This window comes from Corythoichthys intestinalis, chromosome 6, assembly GCF_030265065.1.
Source record: "Corythoichthys intestinalis isolate RoL2023-P3 chromosome 6, ASM3026506v1, whole genome shotgun sequence".
Taxonomy (NCBI): Eukaryota; Metazoa; Chordata; class Actinopteri; order Syngnathiformes; family Syngnathidae; genus Corythoichthys; species Corythoichthys intestinalis.
This window is the reverse complement of record NC_080400.1, coordinates 3,913,251-3,936,235: the sequence shown is the minus strand read 5'-3', so window position 1 is coordinate 3,936,235 and position 22,985 is coordinate 3,913,251. Positions and strand designations below refer to the sequence as shown.

The following is a 22,985-nucleotide window of genomic DNA, read 5'->3' as shown; positions in this document are numbered from 1 at the left end:
AAAGACTTGTAGTTCTTAAAAGATAATTGTTATAGTAATTTTATATTAAAACTAAAGATAGACGATAATATCGGTCACCGATAATTATCGGCCGATAACGGCAATTATGACGTCACACAGATAATCCAGAAAATAAAAAAATTCAACCGATAATGCAATCTGATAATTATATACTTGATTTAGCCTCCAATTGTGCGCAACCGAAGAATTCAGCACGCCGGCTCCTCAACCCCTCCCCTCTCTGAAGCCCCTGAGGGAGGAGGGGTTGAAGAGGCGGAGTTACACGACAAGAAGTAGTTGAATATTATGGCGGCTATTACTAAAAAAAACGTCGCTCTCCCCATCTGCGAAACATGTACCGTAGAAGTTCCACAAGGCAGAAAGAAAGCGTCCTCATTCAAAACCATTAACCCAGCAGCCATTTAAAACTGCATCACAAAGATTTTTGGAACGAATACGTGGCTGGTGCTAGCGGGAATGGTAAAGCTATTGTAAACACTAACTAAATTAAACTACAGGGCTTGTGATGATACAGAGTCGGGCTGTTTGGGAATGCAGCCCAAGGCGGGTGGTAAATTCGCATCTAAGGCTAAACACCGGCACGACTGGAGACCGATAGTCAGCAAGTAGCCGTCTTCCGACGGAGCCCGCCGCTCTGGCCGGTCCGGCAGGCCGCCGCCGCCTCGCCGTAGGCGGGGCGGGCCGAGCCTGGTTCCCCGGCCTCGGGACCTCCGGCAAACACCCCGGTTTCTCGAGCGTTCCCCCACGGCGTTCGAGCAGAGCCAGGACCCGAATACGCCGCGGCGAACTGGCCGGGGCGGGCGGATTATCCGGTACGAACGTAGCCGCCGCCGCCGAGACAAGACAGGTTTTTTTTTTACTTAAATGACCCGAGAACCAAAGCCCTGGATAAAAAAATAATGCAGTTTATACGACCACCATTCTTCATGGAAAAAGTCATGTCCAGTAAGCAAGCTTATCATGATGGCACAGTGGTTAGATGATAATTTAAACATGGAGAAAACGAAGTCAGCCAGTCAATAATGCATTCAGTATGTAAAATGACGAGCGGTCAGATGACTTTGTAACGCTGCCTTTATTTTCGGCTTAACAAAACTCAGGCACAAAACAACACGCACGCGGATGCGAGCTCCAAGTTCCGTCCAAATAGTACTGCCGTTTAGCAGTTTAGCTGCTGTAAAGCAAATGTCGTGAAAGCCGCAAATGTAAACAAAGCGCTGCAGAATGGGTACATGACATCTCGCTCTTTTGAGTTAATCATTTTCACAGTGTGCAACAAAGCATATAACATTAGCAATCACTTTTCAAATGATTTAACTTATTTCTCTGCACAACTACAGTCACAGTAGATAATCAAATTCTTAAATCAATATTCTGTAGCCACAAATATTATTCAAAATCTTTCCTCTTCCAAGTTTTTTTTTTTTTTTTTTTTTTTTTTTTAGGATTATAGTAATGTATTGCTTAAAACAAGGCTGTTAAGATTATTTTCAGCTAGCTATTTTTCTTCCAAGAAATCTGAAATACACTTGAAGCGATCGCAGATAATTTCACTTATTGCCAATAGATTTACACTTAAAACTGACTAATTTTAAGGAGGTGTGTTTTGCAGTGTATTAATATTATATATGTTAGGAATGGCTTACTTTTAAAGGCATTTTTGTGCAACTTAGGTATTTACTCTGTAAGTAATTGTTGCCAAAGGTTTACCATTACACAATGTCAGACAATCTGTCATTATTTAGATGTTTGAATTGACGACTTGTCCATATTTTATGTTGAAAAAAAGAGCAATAAATTATATTTTTGCACAGTAATATTTTCTTTTGTGTATACTTTAAAATTTTACATAAATCTTTTAATAGAATTATCGGCTTGACATTATCGGTTATCGAATTATCGGCTTGACATTATCGGTTTTAGGTTGGAATGAGGAGGAAATTATCGGTTATCGGTTGAAAAATGTATTATCGTGCATCACTAATTAAAACCCCTCTTCATGTTTTCGTTTTAATAAAATTTGTAAAATTTTCAATCAAAAGTAGAGTTAATATAATAATAATAAGAATAAAAATAACAATAATAAAAAGAGTGACCAAAGTCTTAAGTTTTATGTGTATTTTGCATAGCTATTTTGATAAGGAATGCCAGTTCATTTTGCATTGTTGTTTAACTGTGTGTCAGAATAGGGCCTCATTACAATAGACTGAAGTGCTTTTCTTTTTGTGAACATTATTTTTTTTGGAGAGATAGGAATATTATTTTTGTTGTGCTTATCTTACCCAAATTACAACAAGAGACACATAATTGCCACTAAAAGAAAGAAAACTTACCGAGATATGTGTGGAGCACAAATAGCAATTTGCATTGCATTGTGAATACAGCATGAACGTCTCACAACTACTGATTCTCCCACGTTTAGAAGAAATAACATGAGTATGGAACGGCGCTGCCCCCAAGCGCCGGTGGCGTTCTCTTCACTCTTAATGTCCATAAACGGCCTCATTGTAATCTGTTTGAGGCAATGTGCAAGCAATTAGTGCATGCGTTAATTGCGTCAAATATTTTAACGTGATTAGTTTTTTAAAAAATTAACGCCCGTTAACGCAATAATTTTGACAGCGCTAATTTATTTATTTAAAAAAGCTCGACTGGCGCGTTCCTATTCTTACGTCACTTGTTTGGTGTCGCACAGAGTGGAAAAGGACTCTGGAACTGAAAAAGCGGCAGGCGGCTGAGAACGGCCCACCGGAAAAGACCGGGAGCGTCGAGACTCAGATTCAGGTAACGTCAATGTCTTTCAAAGCCGTCCTTTCTCTTGTTCTGTGTTGGAGACTCGCTTCTGAAACTCGTGACCTGTTGGGGGAAATAAAATGTTTCTCACGAGCAGTGGCGCTCATGTGAATCATCATTCTTTAACAACAGGAATTTACAAATCCTGAATGCTGTGAAATGTCTGTTATTTGAAAAAAGAAAAAGTGGACTCTAGTCCACCCGCCGTGTAAAATGCGAAGAATCGACTTTGCATTCCCATCGGAAGACTTCATTGTATGATGCACTGCTTTTCGTTTGAACACTTGGTTAACGCAAATTTGGACAGAAGGTAAGACGGCATGTTAGAAAATTTATCCGAGCGATCAAGGACAGAAACGGGTCTGAAGGAATCCAACTTCGGTGAAGCCTTTGTCAAATACTTGAATACATGCGATACATAACGTAGCATCTGAACTTTTGCTCTCTTATCTATTTGTGTGTACTCCAAGACACGTTTCAATTTTTTTTTTTGACTGCACACCTTAAAGCCTTTTTTTCTTCAAGGGCCACTTCCAGAAAAATGCAAGGGTAAACTTTCATTTGTTAAACACAATTATATACATCATCTTATTGAACAGTACTATGCGATTATATATGTATTTATATGTAGTGTTTATAGCTGGGAAAATCTTTGGACATTCCATAATTTCTTTGTGGATTTGACCAAGGCTAATTTATTTTCTTGAACTAAAAATGTTTGTGTGCCAAATGTACCCAGACATTTTGCAATCTTTAGCAACTTGTAGAAAATTGAGTAAAGATTAAGAAAGTTGGAATAGCTCACCTGAAATATCAACATTCCCTTTACATTAAAATGGTGGGCAACAATATGATAAACATTTTAATATACCTGTAGTCCCCTGGTTATGACGTATCGGAATTTTCGCAATTTAAAATACAATAGAGAACAACAGGCTGAATAGGTGTATGGTATGCTCACATTACATGACGCTCGAAGTTAGATCGGGCGTAAAAAATCCAGCCCGAGCAGACCAGACCGCGGGTATTAAAGCCCGACGTGGCCCGAGCCCAATCAATAAACTTGATTTTGCTTGCCAAGCCCTAAAAAATCTGAAATGTTATGTTTTATTTGTAGGCACGAGCCCGAAAAAAAAACCGTTTTATTTGTGAGGACTTCGGAGAAGGATGCGATGTGTGGTTGTGTTTTGTGTGATCACGTTTGTGACGATGCCGGTGCACATATGCATAATGATAACAAATAATGCCTGTCTTTTGTAACGAATTCTCCCAGTTAAACAAGACTGTAAGATGGATATTCAATAAAACAATATATCTTTTATATTTGCGAATCTGTTCTAACAGGCGGATAGTGGATTTGACATTTATTTATAACCCATCTCCTCGAATTGGCAGAAAAAAAAAACAAAGTTTTCTCAAAGTTTAAATAGTCTACATCAGGGGTCCCCAACGACCGGTCTGTGGCGCATTTGGTACTGGGTCGCGTAGAAATCATGAATAATTTATTAATGACTGCATTCTGGCCGATTGACTTTGGTCTGTGCCGCTTAAAAGGTATGTAGCTGCAAAGGGGGTGTGAGACATCAATAGAACCGTTATGTGCCAAGATAACAAATATTGATAAAGTTAACAAAAAAATCAATCGCATTAATGAGCAATTATCGAAAATAGATCGAAAATGACAAACATTTCCGAAAGTGTTCCGGAAACAGCCGAATGGGGCGGGGACGTCACGACAAGTGAATGAAAGTCGAGGCGGAGCCAGGTGCCATTGTTTTTTATCGACGAGAGAGTAGCGTTCGGGTTTGTTTGACCAAAACATCACTAGAATGGTTCAAAACTGCTGTGCTATGTGGTGTACAAATAGCTATTTATTGGAATATAGTATCCATGAGTTCCTGAACGCTAAAAAAAAAAAGCCGGACTACGCAGACAATGGGTAAAATTCGTCCGTGCAAAGAGGGCTAATTTTCTAGACAGAGCCTCCGGCACGGTTTTCTATGGTGCGCATTTTCCACCTGAAAGCTTCTCGAACTATGGACAAGTGAAATCGGGTTTTGCTAAAAGATTGCTGCTCAAAGGAGATACGGTGCCGACCATACACGCGAAGCCACTTAAATGTCCCGAGATATCAAGAAAGAGGACGATGACTGGCAAAGGAGGCTAAGGCTAAGCAAAGGAGGGGAGCAGCTGATAATTATTCTATGCATTCCTTTATTTTGCAGTCACGGTGTATCAGCTTCACAAAAAGAAATGCCAAACAAATCATTGGTGTTTCCCACACGATCTGCTGCCGATGTTTCATCAGTGTCATTGCTCCCCTCAATGACCGTTTCATTATGCTGCATTGGCGTTCGTTTGGGCTCAAATTGGTAACCTAAAACACCGATTAAAGCTTCGTAACTCTCCTCGTCACCATTAGGTGAACATTCGTTACGTCGGATTCGTCGCTGAAACTAGAAACGAAATTGTCTGCCATCATCGCCGCCATTCAGTATTAAAGCACTGAGCCTTTTTCTTGTTGAAGAAACACCCCTCACTGTCAATTCTGAATTCTCTTTTATTGACAACACCCCTGACTGTCAATTCTGAATTCTCTTTTATTGACAACGAGGGGTGTTTCTTTATGAGGGAACCTGGAATATGTGCAGGACGAATACAATGCATCAGCATAAACAGCTCAAAACACCCCTAATTCTCCCCTCACTAGAAGGAATTATATTGATGCAGACAGGCGCTGCCCCCCTAGTGGCCGGTGGCACTCTCTTCACTTGTCGTGACGTCACGCACACAATCTGCCAGATCTCGGGCCCCGGTCGTTTTAGCTTGACAATCGAGCCAAATTTCTCTCCTTTTCTTGTGTGTAATTACACGAAGTGGCATAATATGAATACAAAAGGCATACGTTTATGGATAAATGATGGAATATTAACATTTTCCCAGGGCATGACATACCCTTTAACACACCAATATCCCTGTCTACTCTAGATATACAACTACAGGATAAGAGGTCGTCATAAAAATGCATTGCTGGAACTGTTAGCAGTACATCTTGTTTTGTATATCTATGTGCGCTTGGCCTCGATAATAATATATGATGTAGGGCGGGCACATCACATTTGTTCCCGGAAATAAATAGGCCCCAAACTAGAATGGCTGAAAAACAGACGTCTTTGGACAGATTTTTTAAGGGGAAAAGGGAACATGACGGGCCAGAAGATAAGCCTACAACCTCGAAGAAAACAAAATCTATGCTACTTCTCAATTACTAAAGACCCACGAACTTCGAAGGAGTGGATTCGTGTCCCAAATGTGAATAAACCGAGAGATTCGAGCATGTCTGTGCAACAGGAATATCAGCTTGTAGAGATAGCAAATCATGGCGACCTTAAATGTACATTTGAGACAACAACTCTACCTAAATTCTGGATTAAAATCATTTCGGAATATCCTGACATCGCTAGGAGCGCACTAAAAACTGCTACAATTTCCAACATCGTATTTTTGTGAAGCTACCTTCTCTCACTCTCCCATCTCGGGACCATCTCGTCACAACGAAACAAGCGCAGGCCTCCCACTGATTCAGCGGGTGCGTTGTATTTTCCCTGCATTTAACACGACGGGGCCAAAAACAAATGTTATTTTATATTCGCTGTATTTTCCTGCCGCACATTGCCGGTGTTCTGACAAATTTGGCATGCGCGTAAAATTAAAAATGACTGCAAATGCAGCGATTCCAAAGTACACACTACAAACTTTCTTTAAAGAAAGGAATATTAACTTACGTTTGCCATGTTAACTGCACACAACTGCTCGCAGCTCTCTCACTTAACGACTTCGCCGTGTCGTTAAACATAAATTTACGTCATTTTCGTGTCGCACATGTATGTTTATGATGTAAATAGTTTTTTAGCACCGTTGGATAACATTGAGAATCCAACTGAATATAAAAGGGGGCTTTTTTTCGCCGCCACAAAAGCTTTGGGAGCAAAATTTAATAATGGTGCAAAATTTAACAACACCGGTCCGTGAAAAAAAGACTCAAATCACACCGGTACGTGGTGCAAAAAAGGTTGGGGACCCCGGTCTACATATTTTTATGATCATTATAAATGCATTTACACAACGAAATAACGCTGGAAGAGTTTGTTAAATATATTTCTCGTATGAGACCAAAGTGCCACATTCGTTTACATTCAGCGAAGCCGACACAGGTTTCCGTATCTTCAACTACCAATTTTAATCCTTTCCATATCCCACTCCTATCGCAGTTGTTTGCTTTTCAATTCCCCTGTTTTTAGTTTGTTTTTCACTCCTATAGCTCCTCCATATCGTAAAGGAAATACCAGGATGCTCGCGGACGGAAGATTGAAAAGAGAGCGTGGCCACTGCGTTCACGTGCGCAGGCATGCTCAGCGCCTTCTGTTTTATCCAAATTATTTGTTTTATTTAACATCCTTACATCGTTTTAATATAAATATATATTTATAGGGCTGCAGCTATCGAATATTTTAGTAATCGACTGAAAACTCTATCGATTAATCGGATAAAACATATATTTTTAGGTGAAGAGCTATTATAAATATATATGAGAAAACAATTTCATCTAATCTTTAACCATTCAGTCGATCAGTGTCTTTATTAACTAGTTTAGTAACTAGAATTAAAAAAAGACTAATTCACTGCTTTCACTCAAAAAACTTTTAGATAAAAAAAAAATATATAGAATTTCTTACCTAAAAATGCCGTTACGCTTGATAACACACATCACTTAAAAGTTAGGATTTTTTCCCCACGTGTTTCAATTGAATTTCTATTTGTGTCAAGCCATTTTTAAGTTCTAGTTAAGTTTTAAGTTAGTCTAAACTGTAAGTACTGATAGGATTTTGAGTTTTTGCAGTGTTCAAAATAAATGTATGATACCTGCTGTATTGGAGCACATTAGGGACCAGTGCTACTTGGTGTTTGATCCAGCAATGACTACTGAGCTAAAATTGATAGTTAGCATTATTGTTTTTATTTTACACCCCCTCATCACTCCACAACGCTATGTTATGTTAAATCCTTATGTAAGACACGTTAGCCACGCATCGACAGTAGTCATAATTAATAGCCCTGCGGAGGGCTAGGTTTCTAACGTTACGTGAGCGAGTGACAGTAACGTTAATCTTATTTATTAGCGCTTAGCGCTCTTTATTAGCGCTTAGTGCTCTACTGCTTTAAGAGGGCGGCTGTTTACTAACGCCGCTGACTCTGTCATTTCGCATCTAGTTCAACATATATGTGATCTCTGAGACGCATCAGACGCTACCTGCTACCAATGTAGCATCGTGCGGGCTAGTATTTAGCAACGTCGGCGTCGTTTGTAGCGGTTGTCGGCTGCAATGTTTTTTTTTTTTTTTTTTTTTTTTTTTTTTTTTTTTTTTGGCTTCTTCCTCTACGCACGTGACATCAGCGCGTTGTCCCGCATTAAAAGTAGTCCGAGCAAAACGTGATGCTTAGAGCTTTCAAAATAAACGATTACTCGAGGTGAATAAAATTACTCGGATCAGTTTTTAAACTCAAGTTGCTCGAGTATTCGTTTCAGCTCTAAATATTTATTTATTAAAAAGTTAGCGAGAGAGAAGTCGGCCCGGCCCTACCGTAAATAATCCCACATGAGTTGCTCCAGAGTATAAGATGCACCTCTGCCAAACTATGAAAAAAAACTGCAACTTATAGTCTAAAAAATACGGTACTTGACCTAAGCAATTTCGACTTTATGACGCCAGTCTCTCCTCTGCCATTTGTCTCCAGTCGTTTTTAGTCACATAAACAGGTAACATATTGTTAGCCCGGAACGCCAGACTCACCGCTGTTCCAGCTATAGGGTCTGGGACCCAGCTCCTTATTGGCCTCTTGAACCCGAACAAAATCGTCCGTGCAATCAGATTCGTTTATTTGCGTGACGTGTTCTTAACAAGCAACGTTGCTCTTGCGTGTCGGAAGTCGTCTCCACAACAACACAGATGGCGAACAGGAGAGCCGAGAATGTGTTCTCATCCGCTGTAAATTCGGTTTTAAATGACCAAAAATGCATTGAATCGCTAAAACCAACAGTCTGTCTTGCGCTAGCCATGTTGAATAAACTTCTCCGTTCCCTGCTCTCCTCGTATGTTTACGTCCTCGCGCAAGAGTTTGTCGGTTGACCAACGTCACTTCTGACCGTTGCTGGTTGGTCCACTCCGCTGTCTGTTTGATATGGCTTGCTCCACCCTGGGAATTTGATCCCAGAGTCGCCAGACTCTAGCTAGAACAGAGTCTGGAATTCCAGGCTACCATATTGTAACTCACAGTATCTTATTTTTTACCTTATTAATATACGAGACTTTCTGTCCTCACTAAATGTGAAGTTGTTCAGCTTTACAGACAGCAAGCAAGAAAATTGTGCTTTTTCAAGCTTTTGACTTCCTTTCCTTTTGACAATTTGTAAAGCTGCAACACACATATGTACACTTATGTTCAAAACGACACTTGACACAAAACAAATTGTTTAAATGTCTATCTAGTCTGATCAATATGTAAATTTAGTAGATTAGCCTAATTTTCCTAACAAAAGTCCGCTAGCTCAAATGCTATGAATGCTAACGTATTTACAATTTCTCATAGCAAATCACTCACACATAGCTCAACAAACTGAAGCTGTAAACTTAATTACAAATGAATACACAAACATATATTAGCTGAAACAACTTTGAGCCTTATGTGGGCCAAACCAGAGCGCAGCTGTTTTGTCGGGGTACTTAACCCTTTAACACCTAAGCCTAATTTGGCCGAATTTGCATGCATTTGATGTTGCCTTTATATTTCAAAGAAAAAATTGTTCACAATGGCCAAGTTGGGTCCCTTTTTTAAGGACACCTTGAACTTCATGTCCAAACTGCTGTTTTCTTCACTGACCAATTATAATCCACATTTTGGACCCAAAAAGACAAAAAAATCCCAAAATATTTTTTCTAAATTTGTAATGTTGATGTCCCATTGACAACCAAACATGCTCGACAAACGTTTTGAAGCTTGATAATATTTATTCTACTTGTTAGGATAAACATTCAATAGAAACAAATAAGATTGAATATTTATATGTTTGACAATTCAACACAAACAGCAAGTATGGTCATAGGCGTTTTTGGCCTTTACACATACTATGGTAAAAACGGGTTATATACAGTGCAAAATAGTGAGAAAAATATATATCATCTAACACAAAAAGGGTTTGGAGGATATCTCTTTGTGAAGTTAGGTATTATACCCATCACCTTATCTAAAGTATATAGTACATGCAACCAAGCTTCTCGAACACTCATCTTTATAAAATTTGAAAAGATTATAGTGAAGAAAAAATATATATAACATTGAAAAAAAGTATTTTCAAAAACATTGACAAGTAGTTCAGTTCAATTCAAATTTTTCTGGCATACGACCCAATAAAGTTTTTTTTTTTGCGAACTCAATAAAGCTTCTGCATGAACAGGTCATGGAGCTGCGTCACACACACAACGTCACACAGCCTACTCTTTCGCCGTTTGCGCGTTGCTGTCAGCCTGTCACTTCTACTCGCCAAGACGCCGACTCATCCCAGGAAAACGACAAATACGGCTCATCTTCCTTGAGTTAATGAAATAATGCAATAGCTCGCGCTAAATTTAGTTTGAGATTCATTCTGCACGTTTCAAAGTCGCTCGCTCAAACTGGCCGTTGCTTGCTTCAGCATGCCTCCTTTTCCTTAGTTGGCGCCTCGCTCGGAAATTTATTAAAAATGTCCACATTCGGTTCGTCCTTCTTGACATCACAACAGCTCTTGCGATATGTAGTCTTTTGTGCTGCTTTCGGTTTTGAAAAAGGACAAGAAATGATGGAAATATGGAGATATATACATGGTCCATGCAGCGTTTTAATGCATATTAATGAGTGCAATAAAACTAAAACTCAAATGACATTCAAATGACAATTTTCGGACTACAAGCTGCTACTTTTTTCCTTCATTTTGATACCTGTGGCTTACAGTCCAGTGCGGCTTATTTGTTGATTTTTTTTTTTTTTTTTTTTTTAGGTAACACTTTATTTGAAAGCGGTGTCATAAGACTGTCATAAGATCATCAAAATTATGACATGACACTATCATGGACATTACTGAATGCTTATGCCATTATGTGTCATTTGGCAAATTATGTCACTAACTCAATTTTTGTCCATCTTGGATCTTTTGCATCCATTCAAAAGTGAGATCATTTGCCGGATAACACTTAATGACATCTGTTATAAACATTCATGAATGCTCAGGACAGAGACATGTCATAATTATGATTGTGTAATGACAGTCTTGGCACCACTGTCAAATACAGTGTTAGCAAATACCATAACGAGCAATTGATGAAACAATTGGAACAGTAACTAAAGAAATATTTAGCACAGAACATGATTTTTGATTGTTATTTACATCCGCTGCAATGCATGCTAAGAGGCATGTTGGATGACTGTCTCCCCCAAGGGAGCAGTGATGGCCAAATGAAGCTTCTTGAAGCAATAAAGCTTTGCACTAATTGGTTCAAAGTTTAATGATGGTTCATTGTGTCTTATGACAGTCGGTTGTAGATGCCGCTGTCAAATACGGTTGTACCGGTTAATATCTTTTGGTGTAAATATCCCATGATACAGTGAGGACAGCTGCGGCTTATAGTCCAGTGCGGCTTATCTGCGAACAAATGCCGTTCTCGTGCCAAATTTGGTGGCCTGCGGCTTATAGTCAGGTGCGCCTTATAGTGCGAAAATTTTCTTGGTCGATTGACTTCAAATAAAAACTGGTGTGGACATCAACTTCCGTACCAGCCAGCGGCACGTGGGTGACGTAATTACAGCGTGACGAAGCTTCAAAGACGACATGCGTAAACGCGTCGCTGCCGACACGTTCGGTTAATTCCGACTTACCAGCGTAGGAACGGAACTCGTTCGTAACCCGGGGACTACTCATGAGCACTGAACTATTTCTGGTCTCATTCATCAACTGAAATTCTGGTTTCCAAAGTTGATTTGACCTCTGAGAGGCTTTGTAGAAGTGACTAGTGCCATTTAGTGTTGAAAATGAGAAGCGACTCAACTGACCATAAGCTGATCTCGGGCTTCTTATTTGCTGCGGCCCATTAAAAAATTTGGCGGGCGATCGGGCTGTAATTTGGACACCCCTGCTTTATCTCATTGCCTGCCATTGACAATGAAAGAGTCCAACTTAATTTGAACTGGTAGGTCAGGCTCATCTTTCAGGGCTAATAACAGTGCTAGACCTCCAATCCAATTTCCAAAGGCAAAGGTTCTGGCGGCAGGCAAATGACTGACTCAATGGAGAACCGGCAGTCGACTCGTTGACTTTATCGTACGACGAATCGTAATATGAAACGGAATATGGGTCAGAGGACGAAGGAAGACCCGAAGAACATGATTTCGGGGAGATTTTACCATACAAGTTCAAACCGGAGGCAGAAATTCTTCATAACACGGCGCGCGAGAATGAAAGAGCGCCCAGCACAGAAGCAACTTGGACTCCATTAACATCGGATCTCGGGCGCCTGAATGGTAAATATCTTACATATCCCCCTCTCGACTCCACACAACAGCATGGATAGCAATTGGGAAAAACTAATATTTGTCATCTGAAAATATTACAACTTGGATTTTTTACTGGTACACTTTTGGGCCAACAACGCTAAATAGCTTTGTTGTTTCGGTTCCAATGTCGGTGTTAACAACTTTTTTGGGGGGGCAACACGTCATTTGTCCGGACGGGGAAAAAAAGGCTCATATCGCCGGTGTAAGTGTTGGAGCAATTTCCTATACAACATGTATTAAACGATTGAATCCACGGCAATGAAACTAAACAGATTCAAAAAGCCTGCCTTTTATTACATCTCTAGTCTGGAACGTTGGCCTGGTGGTCAACAGCGAAATGGGGTTAAAACTGTATTTTGCGCTTTTTCTGCTTCATTTTACTAAACAAAAGGAGCACGGTTTGTGGCCCAGTCAAGTCGAATCTATGCGATTCAGTAAAGTACCCCCTGACATGACAGTGGGACTTTTAAGCGGAACAGAGTCGTTATCATTGCATCCCCGAAAGTCAATTCAAACGGAAAACTAGATTTTCCTGTATGGCAGTCTTTGCTTTAACGGTTGGGCCTACATCTGAGGTCAGAATTTTGTCTGAAATATTGACAGCAATGGAGAGGATTTGTGGACTGTCACCTCACCTGACGCATGGCTAAACAAAAGAACATTGGTACCTCAAGAGATGAAATTTCGTATCCTGATTTTTGCGTATAATGAATGACGTTTAAATGTAAGTTCTACTCAAACACCACATTCAATTTGTTCTCATGTCCTTTCGTTTGCCTGGCTTATTTGTAATGCTTTGTCGCCCCCACTGGCGCTTAAGTGTAACTCGTTTGTTAGTTTCCAGCTCCTACAGACGTTATCACATGACTACTCGAACTCTTAGCAAACACGGGGTGCTAAAAGACCAGCTAACTTCAGCAGCCATTGCCTGCTATTTCAAACGATCTCCTTTTGTTTCATATGCATTTCATGCATGTCCTGTTGTGTATATTTGTTTACATATACAGGTAATCCCCAGGTTACGGCTGACTTGACTTTCGCGATTTTGACTTTACAATGCCAGTCTCTCGCTCGCCATTGTCTCCAGTCGTTTTTTTTTTTTATGCTGTGTAACTGTACCTTATTGTGCCACACAATATCTTATATTTACCTTTATTAACTTTGTGTTCTGTCCTCACTAAACATATTTGTTCAGCTTGACAGACAGCAAAAAAGGCTTTTGAAACTTTTTCCTTCCTTCACTTTTGACAATTTGTAAAGCTGTAGCACACACGACACACATTTTAACAATAAACCACCTGACGCAAAACAATAGGGGTTCCGAAATTCATCTCGTCTGATCAAAATGTAAATTTAGTAGATTAAATTAGCCTAATTTGCCTAGCAAAAGTCCGCTAAGTTAAATGCTGTGAATGCTAACGTATTTATCGTAGCAAATCGCTAACACATAACTCCACAAACTGTAGCTCTATACTTAATCAGAAATGCATACACAAACATATATTAGCCTAAACGTAATCACAAATGGATACACAAACATACATTAGCTTAAATTTAAAACCTTATGTGGGCCAAACGAGAGGATATCTGTCCTATAGCCATGTCAGATGAGTCTCTTACTCAGTCATAGAAGCCAAGGTAACAGTCCAGACACACCCAACTCTGCCACCAGACGGCAGTGTATCTTAAATCATTAAATGAAATACTTTTGGGATAGTTATTCTTTTAAAGGGTTAATTCCGACTTTCGCGGAAATTCAGGTTACGTCGCCAGCGTAGGAACGTACTACCTTTTTAGTCAAACGTTACATTTTTGCATTGCTGCCAGCGGGAATGATCTATGACATTACATATTATCTTTCATATAATTCATTTTTCGTAATATTAGGCGCAAAAAGCATCAAAACATCTTGTAAATTTTTCGAAAGGCTTCATACCTCGGTGTGCCGGTGTAATTATCTACCTGTTGCCACCTACCGATATGGAAGAGGATTGGGTAATTCCTCTGCTGACCTTTGGATAGCACAGCCGCTCTACGATGATTCATACAACACAAAACATTTTTACATATGTTAGGTGAAAGTGGATGATTTTCTGCAACGTACCGGACCAATGGTTGAAAAAGAACCTTGGAAATTTAGAAGGAACTCATGAAGTGAAAAATCTCACATCGATTTGCGTGGATTTCCGGCGTGGACCTCGTGACACATTTGTTCTGGAGTCAAACAGGTAAAACACACATGGATCCCTAGACCCCAAAACACAGAGTTGAAATGGGGCCAAGGCCAAAGAAAACTCCACTGATTACGAGTGCCCAATGGTGCGGCATTTCGTCATCGAGATTCTCGTTTTTACGAATTAGCTCGTATACATGCAGGGATTTTACCGGCTCTCATATTTTTGACGGGAAGCAAGAAACGGTGGATATGAAAGAATTTGATGAAGAACCTGCTCAAACACTTCTACGGTAAATATCGAACTACTGTGAGATATCTAAAAGGAGACGCGATGACACGAGCAACGTACAGACACGGCGTTCGATGGGGTCTATCCTCTGTGGCTATGAGGAAGGCCGTGATGGTAAGACGGCGACAGGGCTGACATCGTCATCGGAACAAGCGACGTCCCTGATCTGATCGCGTGATCGGAAATCAGGTCCGCTCGTACCATTTTCAGAGGATCGAAATCAGGTGAAAAAAATGTACAATACAAGGATTATGTAACCTAGTATTCAGCATTGATTGTTCCATATGTATTTCACATATCAATTTGGGAAAGACCCAATCGTTACCTGTTTCATAGTAGGAACCTTTAAAAAAATACAGCTGCTGATTGACCGATGGCTCTTCTGGTCGCACGCATCATTTCCTGAAAAAACTTTTTGTAACGTTCTCTGCTCGTCATCTAATGAGGAAATTAAGTGTATTTCTGACAAAAAAATTGAACTTCTTGCACTGTAGTCATTGTATTCAAGCAGATAGTGGCTTCCTTGTCACGTCTGCAACTCTCGGCCTGATTGGCTCACCATCAGAAAGCAGCAAATCCACGTGAAGCCACAAATTGGTTCATGGAAGACCAAGAACTTGGTTTCCTGTCCTGAAAAGCTTTTCGTATGTTTTTTTTTTAATGTGGAAGTGTGTCCCGCCTCTTTCTCCTGATTGGCTGGAATATCAGATGACCGGGGAAGTTGTTGGACAGTTGAGGTTGGCAAGACTACTAAGTTTTGTAGTCAGAAAATGACGTAACCAGAAATAAACACCGCCGAACATTATGCTAGCTGTCATTTGAAGCTAATGGTAAGATCTCATCACCCGAGGCTGATAGAAGTATGGAAATATTTTACAATGGGGAATGCTGTTTTCATTTTAATACCCTACCAAAGTATCGGATTGGGACTCTGTATCCACAGATTGTCAAAATCAGGACTGATGTGAACGAGGGTGCAAAAATGTGATCGGGACGACCCTAGTTCAACTTGCAGCCAATCCAAACGCAGAAGTTCTGAAGTAGTTCTTGCCAAGCTGCAAATCTGCGTTGATTTTCAGTAAGCGTCATTTTTAGGATACCAGCAAAATGTACACAACAGAAAGGACAAAATAGTTGCATGCGATAACCAGGTCTTACTCTCTTCCAATAACAAATCAGATGACGTGATTTACGTGATTTGCTCGGAACACCTAAGGTACAGATATCATAAATTTGTTTAACAACACTAACAAACTGGGTCATTTGAAGTTTCCATCCATGTTTAATCCTGCGCAAGCGTCTGGAACACTCCACCAAATACGCTGTTGATCAGTCAAACTGGTGATGGAGATGATTCCTGAGTTGTATAGAGAAAATGCATCAATTTACAGCAGTATACAAGTGTTCGTGTTGGTGACTAGTGGGGATAGGACCTCCAAATGTTTTCTCTTGAATGCATGAAGAATAAAATCTTACTTCATGCGTAATTCTATCACTGCAGCGGCGCCTCTAATCCGGTGGATTACACGGCCCCCGGCCACCCTCAAATCCTCAGACTTGGTAATCGGCGTGTACGTATGGGTGTTGGGGGATAGGATAACTAAAATGGAAGAATATGCTTTTTTTTTTTTAAAAAAAAAACTGCGTTCACACAGCAGGGCAATTTCCGACATCTTTGCCCAAATGCGTCATGAGTTGTGAACAGTCCAATTCAGAATTTTTTTTTTAAATGTCTCATCTGGGTTTATTTGCATGTGGATAAAACCTGACTTTCCATAGAAAATATCTTTGTGATCCTGCACGTGAAGCTGTGGATTTCCTATTACGCTGCCAGTCATGTATAATGTATTTTTCAGCCAAGTGTTTCCAATACATTGGTACCTCAACATACGATCGCTTTGACACACAATCTTTTCGACATCCAATGTAAAATTTGACACGACATTTGTTTCTAAATCCGACGACATGACAGCCACTGCGGATTTTCTTGTGTGAGAAATCAACACAGGTTTCAAAAAAAGTTGGTACAGTTGGTGAAACAAGGAAAAAAATTGACGCTTACCTTTGAAATGAAGATGCAAATTATAGAAAATTGTGAGTGTGGGGTGCGCATTCGTGAACTGGCTCAACAATACAGCTCCACGATCCTCTTATGACCACCGTTTGCCAGTCTTGATAGGTTAGAGAGAAAGATAATACTAAGGGGGGGTGAGATATCAATAGAACCGTTATGTGGCAAGATAACATATATTAATAAAGTTAACAAAAAAATTAATCACATTCATGAGCAATTATCAAAAATAGATCCAAAATTACGAACATTTCCAAAAGTATTCCAGAAACAGCCGAATGGGGCTTTGACGTCACAGCAAGGAAACAGGTCGAGGCAGGTGCCATCGTTGTGTATCGCCGAGAGAGTTGCGTTCGTAAAAAAAATCGCTAAAATGGTTCAAACCTGTCATGCTATGTGGTGTACAAATAGCCATTTATCGCAATGTAGTACCCATGAGTTCCCGAAGGAGAGAAAAAGAGCTGGACTACGCAGACGATGAGTAAAGTTCATCCGTGCAAAGAGGGCTAATTTTGCAGACCCGGCCTCCAGCACGGTTTCGTGTGGTGCGCATTTTACTATTCGAACTATGGACAAATGAAATCAGGTTTTGCTAAGAAATTGCTGCTGAAAGCAGATGCGGTGCCCACCATACACGCGCAGCCACCTAAATGTCCCGAGATATCAAGAAAGAGGACGATGACTGGCACTGATGAGACCACTCCACCACCCCAGGCTAAGCAAAGGAGGTGGCAGCCAAGCTCGAAATGGCCAGAGTACTCTTTTAAAATAAAAAACATCACGCATTGGATATAGGACTGGATACATGAATAAATTATCGCTCGTAAAATATATACAACAAATCCTCTAATCCCATTCGTATTTGTGTCTGTTGGCAGAGCGAAAACCTATGATAGCACAATAAATGATAATTATTCTATACATTACTTTGCGGTCACGGTGTATCAGCTTCACAAAAAGAAATGCAAAACAAACCATTCGGTGTTTCCCACACGATCTGTTGCCGGTGTTTCATCAGTGTGATTGCTCCCCTCAATCATCGTTTTATTTGGCTGCATTGGCTTTCGTTTGGGCTCAAATTGATAACACAAAACACCAAAGAAAGGTTCATATCTCTACTCGTCACCATTAGAAGAACGTTCGTTACGTCGGATTCGTTGCTGCAACTAGAACACAAAATTTTCCGCCATCATCGCCGCCATTCAGAACTAAGCGATGAGCCGGTTGTTTCCTTGTTTTGACGTCACGCACACAATATGCTAGATTTCCAGCATCTCAGGCTCCAGTCGTTTTAGCTTGACAGTCGACCCAAATTGCTATCGTTTTCTTGGTGTTGCGATGTGTGTCATTACACGAAGTGGCATGATATGAATCTAACGCTACGTTCATACTACAGGTCTTAATGCACGAATCCGATTTTTTCGTGTTTTTCCGACTCGAGTGAGGCATTAACTTGGCGGTCTGAACATGACAAGTCGCATAGAACTGGACCATTTCAAATCCGATCTGGGTCACTTTCGTATGTGGTTCAAATCCGATCTGGGCCACATTTTTCCAGACTGTCGCGGCGGTCTGTACTGTCCATTCTCCGGAATCGGAATTCATGCACTAATTACGTCAGCAAACAGCAAGAGGCACGAAGGACGGCAGCAATGCAGGCATTAGCGCCTAGCTTGAACTCTGCTTTTAAGCACGAAGCGGGCTTGACCACAGTCATAAAAAAATACAATGAAGAAAAGAATAACCCTGTCAATTTTCGATTTTAATTCTGTGCGCCGAATGAGCAATATTTCATTATTGAACACATTGCCGAGTCGGGGCAAACTGACGCACCCACGTCATTTCACGCACACACGTCAAGGCTTATGTGTGTGCGTGTATGCGTTCTATCAGTCCATATAAACTTTGAAAATAAAACTAAACGTGGATTATTAATGTGTTATTTGTATCCTCTTTTTAACAAGAAAAATATGATAATCCCTTGAATTACAGCCAACATGTGTGGTCATTTGTTTTGATGCTTCTGCGCATGCGGGTCGTCTTGCTCAGCGTGTGTCGGACTGCAAATTAGTGTGCATGCGTAATACTTGAATGGTCTCAATGGTCAAAGGCAGTCTGAACGGGCATGCTAAAAAAATACAGATATGACAAAAATCGGATTTGTGCATTAAGACCTGTAGTATGAACGTAGCCTAAAAGGCATGCGTTTATGGATGAATGATGGAATATTAGCATTTCCCCAGGTGTTTTCATACACTTTAAGGTGACAATTGTTATTGTGGTAACACCGCCAAGTAACTCGCCAGCTTCGTCACGTTTTTATTATTTAAGAACTTATCCAACACAAAATACCGCCGCAGTTGACTGTGCTCTCAAGAAAACGAAAGTATTATCTCAACCACACTGACCTCTCTCACTGTAACGTCAGCCCCGCGGTGCATTCAGGTACAGCAAAAAAAGTCTGCCACATTAGAATCAGATTCATTACAGGAATAATTATTATTCTTAGTATTGTATTATTCTGATTTTTTATTTCTAGTTTTTGCTATGTGTAATTACCATTTGTAATTGTACCACCAGTATTTATTAAGGATTTAGTGTAGGTTTTTGGGCTGTGGAACAAATTAATGGAATTATAATTAATATAAATTATGAAATATAATTAATTAAAATAATCCTGCTCGACATACGACCATTGCGATTTACAAACAAGGTCCTGGAACTAATTAACTTCGCATGTAGAGGAACCACTGCGTTTGGTTTCGGCCAAGAATTTAGCTTACTACATCCCTCGAATACACCATTTAAATGCTGGTGCGAATTAGCATCAATTCGCCTTGTGTAACTCAGAAGAATGAATATTAAAACCCACAAACATTTTTTGTCATAGACAAATTTAAAACAATCGCAACCATATCGTCTTTGTAAACTGTTAAAAACAAGATATATCAACTGTTAAACAAAAATTTTCTAAATTGTAAGCATTCCTGCAATGGCACTTTGTTCAATATAATTTGGTCAGGGATATTTGTGTGATGAGAACATAATTTATTAAAGATTTATTCATTGAAACTTTTTTTTTTTTTTTTTTTTTTTTAAAAATCGAGTACCATCCCTACAAAAATTGGGCATCACTTCCTGCGGTGTGAACGTAGCTAATTTAGAAATTAAATGGTGATACTAAGTCAGGTGAGTGTGACTCCACCCACTTAAAAATGCAACTTAAAACAGCTGATTTTTGGTGGGGTTTTACTTTTGATCTAAAAACTGGAGGTGAGTTTGTTGTGCAGCTTCCTTCTTGATTGAACAAAGTACAATGGAATACGGTTGAAACATCACGGGCGGGGTTGTCGATCAAAGACGAGATGCCAGCGGGATTAAAGAGACGACGACGACAACTGGATGAGACGAGTCCGGTAAGAGCCGTAACCCCCTCTTATTGCACTGCGGTTTGAAAGCTGATTTGTCGTTTTATTTGGAGATCTTTTGCTATCCTTTTTTGAGCCTCCTGTTGTGCTGTTGCGCAAATTAACCTTGTTAGCAACAAAAAAAATATACATGGCGGAAAACACAGACAAGACTGAAAAAGCAGTTTCTGCTCTTGCACTCCTCTTTAAAAGAAACTGCTGTATTTTAAGCCAAAACAACTGTTTTGTTTGATAGAACAGTATGTCTTTATGCTGCCATAGCAGATTCATGGCGCATTAAGCCCCTGAACTATTTTTAATTTGTCCGTTTTACCCTGGAAATTCCCGTTTACAGACGTCCTGCAACCGCTTTTGTTTCAACCCAGCCATAAAACAAAAATAATTGTTTTTATTATTCAAAATGTCTGTCATTTTTAGCTTAGAATCATTAGTTGATATGTCATATTTCGTTTTTAAAAAAAAAACGACTTAAAATTCACTCGCATATTTTAAACTTTTAAACAAATTATGTCACAATGAAAAAAATGGCGTCTGTAAAGTCAGATTTCTACCTCATAACTATCAATTGTATTTTTTTGTTACTGTCGCATTTTCTCCAATATGTTTGATGATAAATAATCGATCCAAAGAAAAATTGAAAGAAAAAAAACATTTAAAAGGGTAAATATATGAAAAAGAAAATGTCTGCGATTTCTTCATCGCGACCCTTGTCATATTACCATGTTTAACCCGTAAAATCCCAAATAAATCCAGCTGTGGCCATTCACATCTGTGTCTTGACACTCAATGATACATGCAACATGGAGTTTTTGGATCAACACAAGGTAAATACACGATAATATCTGGTTAAAGTCATGGCGTCTGTAATTCTGCTCTTGCGTGCTCTCGCCTCCAGATAGGGTTTTACTGTTAAATTTTATTTTAAAAAGTCATGGCGTCTTTAATTCTGCTCTCGCATGCGCTCACCTCCCTTTTAAACGACTTTTTTTTTTAGATTTTTTTTTTACATTTTTCATTGTGACGTAATTTGTGTAAAAGTTGAAAATATGCGAGGGAGTAATTTTTTAAAGTTTTTTTTTTTTAAACGAAATATTACACACAAATTAATGATTCTAGGCTAAAAATGACACATTTTAAATAATTACGTTTTATGGCTGGGTTGAAACAAGTGGTTGCGTGACGTCTGTAAACGGGGGTTTTCAGGGTAACACGGACAAATTGAAAATAGTTCGGGGGCTTAATGCGCCATGAATCTGCTATGGCAGCATATAGACATACTGTTCTATCAAACAAAACAGTTGTTTTGGCTTAAAATACAGCAGTTTCTTTTAAAGAGGAGTGCAAGAGCAGAAACTGCTTTTTCAGTCTTGTCTGTGTTTTCCGCCCTATATATTTATATAATATAGTACATAATTAAATTTTGTTTTAAGGGAAATAAAATGCAAAGGATTTGGATGAAGTCAACACTATCGCTAAATACTTAATTGAAAAATAAGATGATTCATTTCCTAATCGATGAATCAATCACAGCAGCCCTAGTTTAGCTGCCATTGAATGTACCGTAATTTTCGGACTATAAGCCGCTACTTTTTCCCCCTCATTTGGAATCCTGCGTTTTATTGTCCAGTGTGGCTTATTCGTTGATTTTTTTGGGTTAATAGGTAACACTTTATTTGACAGTAGCGTCATAAGACCGCTATAGTTATGAAATGACACTGTCATGGGCATTAACGGATGCTTATGACAGATGTCATTAAGTATCACCTGGAAAATTTTGTCACTAATTCCATTTATGTCTAGCTAGGATCTTTTACATCTATTCAAAAGTGAGATCATATGCCAAATAACACGATATAATCATTCATTAATGATCATGGCAGTGTCTTGTCATAATTATGATAGTCTTATGGCGCTATTGTCAAAAGTGTTACCAAATACCTTAACTGGCAATTAATGAAGCAACTGGAACAGTAACTGAAGAAATAATTGGCACAGAAAATGTTTTGTTATTTACATCTGTAGCGCTGCAATGCATGCTAGGAGGCATGTTGGAGGACAACAGTCTTGAAAACAGGTGGAGCAGTTCTTGAAGCAATGAAGCCTTGCAGCTAATTGGTTCAAAGTTTCATGGTGGTTCATTTGGTCTTATGACAGTTTTACGATGCCGCTGTCAAATAAAGTGTTACCAGTTAGTATCTTTTGGTGAAAATATCTGATTATGTAGTGAGGACAGCTGGGGCTTATAGGCAAGTGTGGCTTATATATGAAAAAATGCAGTTTTTGTGTCAAATTTGGTAGATGGCGGCTTATAGTCAGGTGCGCCTTATAGTCCGAAAATTACTGTACATTCGCTCTTGCTGTCTAAATGAACTGTACGTTGAGCGTCGTCAATGGCGTCCAAATGAGTTCAAATGAATATTTTGATGGCTAACATTTAACACCCCTGCTTTATACAAGTTAAACGTTGCATCGGTGCACAAATCCCCCCCAAAATCGTCCATGAATTTGTCTAATTCAAATCAATTTTGGGTTATTAGTAATTAGTACTTCAATTTACATGATAAG

General features: G+C 39.5%; 1 protein-coding gene across 2 annotated transcripts in view; it reads left to right on the top strand.

The window, feature by feature from the left end:
• Positions 1-22,985, top strand: part of LOC130917264 (SR-related and CTD-associated factor 4-like) — a 96,005-nt gene that overhangs the window by 49,678 nt on the left and 23,342 nt on the right. For both annotated transcript variants that reach the window (XM_057838503.1, XM_057838502.1), the window contains exon 16: positions 2,717-2,805. In XM_057838503.1, the coding sequence (XP_057694486.1) occupies positions 2,717-2,805 (89 nt within the window). The remainder of the gene's footprint in view (positions 1-2,716; positions 2,806-22,985) is intronic.